This window comes from Callithrix jacchus, chromosome 14 (assembly GCF_049354715.1).
Source record: "Callithrix jacchus isolate 240 chromosome 14, calJac240_pri, whole genome shotgun sequence".
Lineage (NCBI taxonomy): Eukaryota > Metazoa > Chordata > Mammalia > Primates > Cebidae > Callithrix > Callithrix jacchus.
In genome coordinates, this window is record NC_133515.1 from 81,801,970 (window position 1) to 81,814,007 (window position 12,038).

Consider the following 12,038-nt stretch of genomic DNA (forward strand, 5'->3'; position numbering starts at 1 on the left):
GTTCTAAAGACACTAATCCTATCTCATCAGGGCCCTGCTCTTATGAACTCACTTAACCCTAGTTATCTCCTTTCAGGTTGTGTTTCCAAATAGAGTCACACTGGGGGCTGGGGCTTTGACATATGAATTTGGGGGTGGGAGGCATAATTCCATTCATAGCACTAACAGGTATGGCCATGGGACTCATTCTGAACAGGGGGCACAGGGAAAGGTAACGAGTGTCATCCTTTGCAGAACCTCTCGTTCCCTGCTGTAGGAATTAAGGAAGCCATATATTCTGGATAACATGGCAGTAAATGGAACCACTATCAACCCAAGTCCCTGAAATATACAGAGCAGAGTCCTCTACTCACCTATCAGATATCTAATGCACACAAAAAGTAAACTTATGTTAATCTGTTACCGGAGCACAACCCAGACTAACCTAATATATTTACCCACAATTCATCTGTGCCTAGTTCTGAGATCAATTCATAAGTGAGCCTGCCTTCAGGTGATGGGGGGATGGAGGTAGCAAACCGCCTTACCATGTATGTACCTATGCAACAATCCTGCATGATCCGTATGTGTACCCCAGAACCTAAAGTACAATTTTAAAAAATGGGCAAAGGACTTGAATAAACTTGATATATGGCACTTGAAAAAAAAATAAATGCAACTGTATTGATTTCAAAAAAAGCACAAGCCGGTGAGGAAGAGAAATAAGGCGCAAAAGCAACAATAAAGATTTAAGGAACAGAGAGAAACATGGGTTGAAGAAGTACTAAAAAGCTTTTCAGAGAAACTGGTTAGAGAGGAGTCTTTCAAGTCAGCTGGATTGGAGAGGCCAGTATAGTTATTCATTCACTCTATTTGACATTGGTCTGTCCATTGGCCTGTGGGTATGACAGCACCAGTGATGTCTAAAGATTGCAGAAAACAACAAAGATGCAGAAATCATCACAGAGGGCTGGAGGGCTAAAAGACACCTTTGTTTTTTTCTTAGCCAATCCAGTTATTTGAAAAACGAAGAAGCTGAGGGCCTGATATATGGTGAGTTTGCTAAAATGGAAAGAGAACTATCATCTTGGAAATACCACAAGCTAGTCCCAATCTCTGGGCCTCAAATTCCACAGAAATAAATGGCAGACATAAATATCTACTTTTCCTGTTTATCCTGATTGTTCTGAAGGTCAAATAAGCTATTGGTTTTATTAAAATGCACTGTCTTACTAACAGGCTTGTCCCATGGCCAAGTGTGGTGGCACACACCTGTAGTCTTAGCTACCTGGGAGTCTGAGGCAGGAGGATCACTTGTGCAGCATGCTATGCTCCTACCTCTGCACTCCAGTTTGGGGAACACAATAAGACTACGTATCTTAAAAAAAAGAAAAAGAAAAAAAAAAAGAGGCCTACCTGGAAGCCACAGAACGTTAAGATAATATTCTTTAAAAACTGTGTTAGAGCTTGCACATTCGAAACCAGTCTTCTGCAAAGTGGTCATCTTGAAGGCACTGCTCTCTTTGTTTAAAATATTTAGGGAAATATTCAAAATATTTTGAATCATAATTTTCTTGAGGGCTAGAGACATACTTTAAATATTCTCAATGGTGGCAGGTCATGTTCAGACATGTCCAAACTGTTTGCACAACAGCAGCGTCACTGGAGTAAATGCACAGTCTCATAAGTGACCTTGTTAAAATAGAACATTCAATTTTATATATAAATTATTTCATTTAAAAAAGAAAAAAAGACACAAAAGAGGAGAAAAAAATGGAAGGATGAGAAAGGAAAAAAAAATTACTATCATTGTCTTGGAGACGGTTCGGGGCAGAACTTTGTCCTCTTCAATACATAGCAATGTTGCTTCTCTCACTACAACTTTATGGGGCAGATTTCAAATGACTGATTTTTTTTTCAGTTAAACCAGTTGATTCCTCCTCATTTTAGCAAATCTCAATTCTGAGGGATAGCACAGAGCCACATCAGACCATTAGAGCCTAGAAATACCAGCTATAAATCCTGAGATCATTTCTTATAATGTATGGCGCCAAAATCAACCATCAATTCAAGCCATTGTCTCTTAAAACTATTTCCAACATGCTCAGAACTGTCATCTTCAAACACAGTGACAAAATCTTATCCCTTTGCCAATATCAGAAGTAGCTCAACATGCTTCCACTCTGAGCTGCTCCACAATTATTTTCAATGCTTATTCCTATGCAGAAACAGGATATTATTAATAGGTATATTAATGAGCCCTAGAGGTATAAAATATGGTAATCTGATATTCCATGTCATGATAAAGACATTTTTATTGCCAATAAAATGAAAAAAAAAGTCTGAGAGGAGGGGCTTAGGGAGAATCAATGAAGAAACACAGACTTGCTTCTCTTAAACAGGTCAAGGCAGGTGGACACTTAAAGCTGACAGCCTCTTTAGTTCCCAAAAGACATCCGTCCAGGTAAAGACTGGATACTAGGCCATAGGAAGGGTAATGTCTGGGTCACAACCCATTCTCTGAATTTCTAAGAATCTATATTTTGATTATCCTAATGTCCTAGCCCTACATTCCTAATCCAAGTAAAAGGAGTAGTTCTCCTCTCCACTGGCAGGAGCCCAGTGACATGCAGACATGTTCTCTCTCACATGCAGTGTTTTTCCTCTTTGGATCTTACCCCTGTCTTTACTGATCTTTCTTGACTCCAGGCTCAAGAGCCTCTGTGGGAAAGTCAATCTGGCAAAGGTTGCTGGAACGAGACCAGTGAACACATAGGAGTTCCAGCACCTATCACTGAGATGCATAGGACACCTTCAGCGATACCTTCAGCTGTTGACACAGGTAAGGTTTGGCAATAATAGCCACAGAGAGCAGCCATTTTAGAGTCACAAGAGACAACCAGACTCAATAACACTCAATTAAGTATTTTTTAGATTATGCCAAAGGAGTACTTGAGTGGGACACTGAAGAAAAGCCCAGATGGCATAGGAAGTACTTGGTATTAATGACTTATTCCACCTCAAGGCAGCCAAACTTCAGTAAATGCAATCAGCACGCTCCAGCTGAGCTCTCTGCTCACCAAGAAGACAGATGTCTAGCAGCCCAGCCTCAGCTTTCCCAGTCACTACCCAGCAGCTCCTCCAAAAGAAGGCAGGTCACTGCACTGGCCCAAGATCACCTGGGAGGGCCCTATCCGTAAGAGCATGTGGTCTCAGGTGATAGATGGGGAGGAAGACAGGGCCACAATTCACCTCTGCCCTCTGTGGACCCAGCCTGGCTCAGTTCCCCCTCCACATAAAGGAGATGACATAAGTAAGATGTTTTATAACCATTTTTTTTTGTTAGACTTCTAATCTATTACATAGTTTATGAACTCAATTTAGGGACTAACCAGTGTGAAAAGTGTTTCAATAATTCTGGCATTACTTCTATCAGGATAAAACTGGTTTATTTCTATTTTTTATCATAGATTTAGGCTTCATCCCAGTACTATTCATGTTACCAGGACAGGAGAGATACTGTGGAAATTCAAGGGTGGCTTTCTGAGCAGAACTCAATGTCCCAGCTCCCTTACATAAACACTATCCATTTCTCTCACCACTGAGAAAAGATTTCCAAAGTTCCCATCTCATCTGCATCTACCCAACCATCTACCCATCCTTTTTTCTGCCACGTGGAATTGGCAGGCATCACATCTATTTCCCCAGCTTCTTATTGGCTTTTTACAGTGGAAACCAAAAAATATTTTTCTTTATTCAAAGTCCTGTGACAAAAGAACTGAGACTCTTAAAAAAAAAAAAAAAGTAATTTTAGCCATGCAATTAGGATACTTTCCACCTCAATGAGCTCACATTTTCCTGTTAAAAAGAGAGAAATTATGATTTTTTTTTAAGCAAAAGCTAAGTATATCTATTTGGCCCTTTAGAGTGTGTGTGTGTGTGTGTGTGTAAGCTTCAGAGTTTGAGGATGTTACTGAACGTAGCTGCCAAAAGAGACCTATCTTCAATTAAACAATCTTTTCCTCCAATGGTCCATTCTGTTTCCATTTTTCCTGTCCAAAGAGAACTGCTGGAACAACTTCTGGCATCTCTAACAGAATCCCAAACAGTTCTTGTGTCACTTTAATCCAATTTTGCCCTAGGGCTTATTATTTATATGACCAATAACTAAAGGAAAAAGAGTTTTTCCAGTGATATCAGGACTCCACATCAACTACCAGTCCTTTCCTTTCTTCCCAATCCACATAAAGTTTATTGTCTTCTGTAGAATATGTATTAAAGACCTTAAAGTCTGTTTCTTACGGTTTTAAAAATCTTCTCTAAGAGTTTTATAGCTGCAAACTATAAAAGTGGGTTCATGTGTTGTTTGATCACCTTTATCTGTGTTGCAGTGCTGTCCTCAAAACATACTCTGTTTAAAGCTACTTCAGGTTATCCATAGTCCTGGAAAACCTGCTTTTTAATTAACTCGGGTGTTTATATGTGAAAATTTCTGCTCTTTCAGCATTTTGAAATAGGAAAGTCTTGAAGCACTTGAATTTTTTGTCTCCTTTTATAATGCCTGTGTCTGATTATAAGGCAGGTTCCTGGGTTTAACAAATAGCACAGACTTATGCAACCAGGCAATGGGCAGGTTCAGCAGGGACGCTGGACCCTGAACTCTACATTGTGATTCTAAATGCTTCCCATACAAGGCCTTTCATACCATCTGGCATAACTAGGTCACTAAATGTTTATTTCCAGTAATTGGGCAATCAATAAAACATGTTTGAAATAATCAAAAAGTCAGATGCCAAATAAACTTTGAATTTAGGTCACTGTTAAGAGAATCAATTTTAAAACAAAGGACATGCTTATACAATTGATTTTTATGTAAAAAAAAAAACGTGAATACATTAAATGTCCCTATGATGCAAAAATAGATTGGAGGGGTATTTTCTGAAACTTGGCCCCTCCTCAGACATGATAACTACATGGAAATGTTGGGGTGTTAAGCCTGTGAAAACATCAGATTGCCCTGAAAGTGGCTGGTAATTGTCACCACTGGAGTTGTAATTCTAACAATCATTGTGTGAGCAAACTCTTGCAAATGTTTTCAAATATATGTAGACTACCACAATTTACTCCAGGTAGCACAGAAACCTAACTCTGCCAAAATGAAGTCTTGCCAACTACTTCATACTTGATTTATGTTCAAGAAAACCATTCCTATCTGTCACCCTATATAGTTCTATTAGATTAATTTCTATTCTGTGAATATAGCAGATTTAGTGATGCCTATAGAGACTGCCTGCAGAGACAGCCTGATTCACATAAAAATCAATGATTTATTTGACTGTTAAATATATTTTTGAAACTCTGAAACATTAAACATAACTTTTTCAAAAAACAAAACAGCAGAAACCATTTTTTTCCCCTACAGGCTGGCATTCTCTGTCAAGGTGAAAAAACATTACAGAAACTTTTAACCCCGTTATTCCTACTCTTTTTTCATTACAATGCAATCCAAAGAAATGTCCTCTGTGGTCATGAATTTAACTGTCATCAGCAAATCTATTCACTGACCACTGAATTTTCTCCATCCATTCTCTGTCATTCCATGTCTGAAACAGCCTGGACTTTTTGCCTGATAATTAAGAGTACACCCTTCTTAATATTAATCAAGGATGAGGCTGCTTATCACAAAGATGTAATTGCTCATCTTCTCACAATCCTCCCCACTACGGCTCAGGTAATCAATTCTAGTGAGCATTTCTTTAGCTGATTTGTGAAGCAAGAAAATTCAGAATAGTCCATTTTTTTCACGATCCTTGTCTTTACAACAGCCTGTAATGCAATCCTGATGCTTGATTCTCCACAAAATCCCCTAATCTCTTTTTTTTTTTTTGGAGACGGAGTTTCGCTCTTGTTACCCAGGCTAGAGTGAAATGGTGCGATCTCGGCTCACCGCAACCTCCGCCTCCTGAGGCGGGTTCAGGCAATTCTCCTGTCTCAGCCTCCTGAGTAGCTGGGACTACAGGCACGCGCCACCATGCCCAGCTAATTTTTGTCTTTTTAGTAGAAACATAGTTTCACCATGTTGACCAAGATGGTCTCGATCTCTTGACCTCATGATCCACCCGCCTCGGCCTCCCAAAGTGCTGGGATTACAGGCTTGAGCCACCGTGCCCGGCCCCTAATCTCTTTTATATTCAACTTTACTTCTTAGAATGGCCCTTGGTCATTTCACAAGGCCAATTTCTCTTCCCTGGCCTCCTCCTGTCACCTCACTCCTACCCAGCATAGCTATTCAACAGTGAAAAACTTTACATTTGTTTCTAAAAAGTCTCTCTACATATGTTTCTAAAAAGTCTTTTAAAGCTTTTAAATTCAGCTTTAAAATATACTATTCTATGTATAAGTCTAGGAAATTTTAATATTTTTCACTTTCTAAAAAAATTTCAAATATACCGAGATGTTCAAAGGATAATATAATGATCACCTGCATATGAACCTCTCAAGAGTCAATAATTGTTAGAAGTTTGTGTTACTTATATGTAAAATACATCTGAAACTACAGACAATACCTCAGATATGTTGTGGGTTCAGTTCCTGACCACTGCAATTAAGTGAATATCACAATAAAACGAATCACATGAATTTTTTGGTTTCCCAGCGCAAATAACTCATGTTTACACGATACTGTTATCTATTAAGTTTGCAGTAGTGGTATGCCTTAAAGTATATACCTTAATTTTAAAACACTTTATTGCTTTAAACATGCTAATAATCATCTAAGCCCTCTGTGAGTCATAACTTTTTTGCTGGTGGAGGGTCTTGCCTTGAGGTTGATGACTGTCAACCAATCAGGATGGGGGCTCCTGAGGGCTGTGGAGGCTGTGGCAACTTCCTAAAATAAGAAACTATGAGGTCTACAGCTTTGACTGACTCTTCCTTTTACTAAATATTTCTCTGTACCAAGTGATACTGTTTGATAGCATTTGACCCACGGTACAAATTCTTTCAAAATAAGTCAGTCTTCTTAAACCCTGCTAATGTTTTACCAACTAAACATATAGAGTATTCTAAATCCATTGTTGTCATTTCACAACGTCCACAGCACCTACGCCAGGAGGAGCTTTCATCTCATAAAACCACTTTCTTTACTCATTAATAAGCAGCAACTCCTCATCCATTCAAGTCTGAACATGAGATACAGCAGTTTGGTCATATCTCGGATCTACTTCTAACTAGAGTTCTTCTACTGTTTCCACCATATCTGTAGTGACCTTCTCCACTGAAATCTTCTACCCCTCAAAGTCATCCATAAGGGTTGGATTTAACTTTTCCAGTATCTAATTTAATTATTTTTAATGTTGATATTTTGACCTCCTCCTATGTATCATGAATGTTCTTAATGGCATCTTTAATGGCAAACTCTTTCTATTTTTATTTACTTTGCCCAGATCCATCAGAGGAATCATTATCTATGGCAGCTATAGCCTTAAGAAGTGCATTTCTTAAATAATAAGACTTAAAAGTAAAAATGACTCCTTGACCCATGGTCTACAGAATGGATGCTATGATTATGGGCATGAAAACAACATTCATCTTTTTGTACTTCTCCATCAGAGCTCTTGAGTGACCAGGTACATTGGTAATGAGCATAATATTTTGAAAGGAATCTTGTTTTTCTGAGCAGCAGATCTCAACAGTGCCCTTAAAATCTTTAGTAAACCATGCTGCAAACACATGCACTGTCATCCAGGCTTGGCTGTTCCCTTTATAGAGCAAAGGCAGAGTAGATTTAGTATAGTTCTTAAGGGCCCTAGAATTTTCAGAACAGCCTTTGAGCACTGGCTGCAACCTAAAATCACCAACTGCATTAGTCCCTAACAAGAAAGCCAGGCTGTCCTCTGAAGCCAAGCATTGACTTCTCTCTAGCTATAAAAGTCCTAGATGGCATCTTCTTTCAGTATAAGGCTGCTTAGTGTAGCCACCTTTATCAGTGATCTTCTGAACAACTTGCTGCAGCTTCTACATCAGTACTTACTGCTTCACCTTGTACTTTTATGGTCTTCTTTCTTTAAACCTCAAGAACCAGCCACTACTTGTTAGGAGGATGGAACCTAATCAAAGGTTCTTCCCTCATGAATGGACTTATGCCATTATCTTGGGAGTGGGTTAGTTATCACCAGGGTGGGCTTGTTATAAAAGCAAGTTCAGGCCCGGCACAGTGGCTCATGCCTGTAATCCCAGCACTTTGGACAGAGGAGGTGGGTGGATCATGACGAGCTCAGGAGTTCAAGAACAGCCTGGCCAATATGGTGAAATCCTGTCCCTACTAAAAATACAAAATTTAGCTGGGCATGGTGGCGCGCGCCTTTAGTCCCAGCTACTTGAAATCCTGAGGCAGAAGAACTGCTTGAACCCAGAAGACAGAGGTTTCAGTGAGCCGAGATCACGTCACTGCACTCCAGCCTGGGTGACAGAGAGACTCTGTCTCAAAAAAAAAAAAAAAAAAAAAAAAAGGCAAGTTCAGCTCCCCTCACTCTCTTGTGTTCGCTTATCCTTCTGCTATGGGATAACATAGTAAGAAGGTCCTGGTCACATGCTGGCGCCTTGATATTGAACTTCACAGCCTCTAAAACAGTGAGAAATAAATGTCTTTTCTTTATAGATTACCCAGTCTGTGGCATTCTGCTACAGCAACACAATAATGGACTAAAACAGAGCTCATGTTCAAATTTCCCCAACTATTCCCAAAATATCTTTTAGATCTGGCTTTTGCTTTTTTTAAAATCAAGATTTAATGAAGGTGAATACATTAGACTTACTTTTTGTGTATCTTTAGTCTCTTTCTACAAACATCATCTCCCTTTCTTATCACTCTGTTTTTTGTTTTTAAGAAATCAGGCAATAATGTCTGATTGTTTTTTCAGTCTGGGTGTAATGTTTTTAACTTGTTTCTTTACCCTCAAGTATTTCCTATAAACTTGGGGTTAAGTGTAAAAGTTTGTTTCTATTCAGGTTAGATATTTTTGGCAAGTACACTTCATGGGTAATTCTGCAAACTTTGTACTGTCTCACAGCAGGAGGCACATAAGGTCAGACTGCTCCCACTATTAATGATGCTGAGCCTGATCACTTTGTCTAAGGGGCTTCCTGACACACTGACCTTGCCACCAAGTCATTTATACTGCACTATGCCTCAGATTTAAGAGGCTTAATATTGATGCAACAGCCTACCAAGAATCCCAAGCTATTTCACTTCTCTGATCTCATCTGACATCTCTTCCTTGTTCATTTCTTGCACTACTCTTTCCTCTGTTTAATTACTCTCCCTTTTTGCTCTATGAGCTTGGTTTCCTCATCAATCATCCATTTTCCTCCACCATCAAAACAGTTCTGAAATTCTATTATACAAAACTTTCCTGAATTTAAATACATTGATCATAGTTCATCTTGGGTTTTCAATCCCAAGTTTACTACCTAATTATTAGAATATGTCACAGAAACAAGGGCTATCTCTGTCAAATTTATTTTGCATATAACCTCTCATAGTAATATATAAACATAGATGTTTATTGGTAATGACTGCATTAAAAGTCTCAGTGGCTGAAATTTGCAATTAATAAGAGGGCTCTACAGAGCAAAGCAATACTGAGCATTTACCCAGGGTTTTGTTTTTGTTTTTGATTTTTTGCCATTTAAAATCTACCTAGACCTCCTGGAGACAGCTACATCTGCAAATCAATCAGAGCAAAAAGCACAAATGTTTTTGAATTCCTTTGTAGGATAGCAGACCATTTAAAAAACACTACTGATTATTTGCCAGTAATGTATTTTTTAAATGCTCACCCTAATTGCACAAATTAATTGGGTAGTCATTGGCATCCAGCAACATTCCTCATGAACAGGAAGACCAATAATCATATGCTGAGAATGTTTTCCAAAAAATAGGTCTTATTTTGAAGCTGTGTATTAGTGACTACACATGCAAAATGAATTAGGAATTGAGATCACTGTCTGCATCTTTTAGACCAAAAGTCAAAGATGTATGCAGATAAGACAAAAGTATTCCACTAAGTTTTAGTTACTTGGGTAACTCCATCAATTAGCCAATTCCCTTAAATTGTATACTCTAGTTTAGGCTTACAAGCCAACAATTTCTTTTCATCTTTTCTTGTTAGCAATCACCTAATAGTATACAATAACAAGTTTGCTATGCCTCATTTTCTTGCTTTTTATCATCTGTGTTCCAACCTGGAAATGGAGAGAAAGGTACTGGGCACACAATTTTAAAAAGATCTGCTTTTCCTTTCTCCCTGACCAACCTAAGCTGGAATGACTAAACAATGCAAATGGCACCGAATTTGTCCTCCCTCTCCAAGACTAATTCAGTGCAAAGCTGTGAAGTGTATAAGTTTATCTTCAGCCCCATTATCATTATCAAAACCTGCCCTTAGCATAAACACTGTCTTTACTTTTAAGCTAAATTTAAATGGACAATGTTTCTTCTCCCAAAAGCATCTGCAAAACTGGGGAATGAAAAGCCACATTACGTCCCCTGTAGTCACATTTCAGGTATCCACAGGCCAGTGAGGACTGCATCTGCGAGATCAATGCTGACCCTATCTTACTGAAAATACATGATATAAAAACAGTCATTTATTTATACTGTATAACTCATGGTTGCTTAAGTTTGACTCTATTTCGATAAATATTCTTTAAGCTAACATTTGCATACTTCTATAATATTTGCAAAGCAGGGCTCACATTATCTTGATTAATCTTAACCAAGTCTCATGAGCCCCACATCTTCTCTCTATTTTGCAGATAAGGAAGCTGCTTCCCTCCTATCAAGTACTGTGCTTATGCTTCTAATCAAGGTCTTACAACTCCACATGGATGCTCTTTCCATTCCCACATCTGCCTTCCACTCAGGTCTATAATCTTCCCTCCTTCTCCTAAAAGAAAGGTGACAATCCTACCATTGACTTAGTACCTGAAAGTGTTTCCCAGTTTTCTAAAGCACTAACAATTAGTTCTATTACCTCCAAGTATTTCACATTTATACACACACTATAACCAACCAACCAATGTATTCTGTACATCAGGGATTGGCAAGCTTTTTCTGTAAAAAGACACATAATAAATATTTTAGGTTCTGCAGACCGTATGATCTCACTGGAACTATTTAATTCTACAGTCATAGCATGAAAATGGGCATAGATAATATGTAAATGAATGAGTGTGGCTATGAGTGTAGTAGTAAAACTTTATTTACAAAAATAGGGCCATGAGTCATAGTATGTCAAAGCCCTTTTTAAAAAAAGCATTTTTATCAAGTCTGACTTTCTTGTTAAAGTGATCCCATATCTGTAACACAATACTAAAACAGGCTTCGTGACCCAACGGTTCACTTACCTGTGACCCAACGGTTTCCTGGAAGCACCGGCCAAGCTGTGTCTTAGCAGCCACAGGGTAGACGTGAGGAATGACGTGCTGGTGGGAGTGTGTGGAATGTATGGTCTGGGTCTTCTGCGCAGGAAGCCCTTGGTAAGAGACTTGGGAATGGCCTGGTTGAGCTTCTTTTGTCTTCTGGCCTGTTGGGCCATCAATTCTTGAAACCTGATGTATCTGGACAGAAGCCTCAGGAGGATGTTTCACATGGATATTGACTATGTTAGGAGGAAATTTCACTACAACAGATTGGGAGGAAAACTTGTTAGCCCTGAATAACCAACAGGCAAATCAAAAGTTTTAAAACATGAAAGTAAATTTTATCAACACACATGCAGACATATTTGTATCATGTGAGGCATTTTGCTGCATAGCCATCAAAATTCTTAAGGAAACATGCAAAATAAAAATTAAGCCCGAATTTATATTTTTTAAAAGTTGTATTATAGAAAGTAAAACTTTTAACAGTAACACATTCATGAGACTAAAATACTCTTTTCAAAAGTTATAAAGCTGTAAATTTCATGTTGCTTATTCTAAGTAGGTAAATTTTATCCAGTGTTAATCAGAAAGACAAAGCATTTGATTATTTTTGAATTTCTCACAAAATTTCT

The 12,038-nt window shown here is 38.4% G+C and overlaps 1 protein-coding gene across 17 annotated transcripts in view; it reads right to left on the minus strand.

The window, feature by feature from the left end:
- The window catches only part of LTBP1 (latent transforming growth factor beta binding protein 1), a 466,293-nt gene that overhangs the window by 203,651 nt on the left and 250,604 nt on the right, over positions 1-12,038 (minus strand). For all 17 annotated transcript variants that reach the window (XM_078349509.1, XM_078349510.1, XM_078349508.1 and 14 more), the window contains one exon: positions 11,389-11,663. In XM_078349509.1, the coding sequence (XP_078205635.1) occupies positions 11,389-11,663 (275 nt within the window). The remainder of the gene's footprint in view (positions 1-11,388; positions 11,664-12,038) is intronic.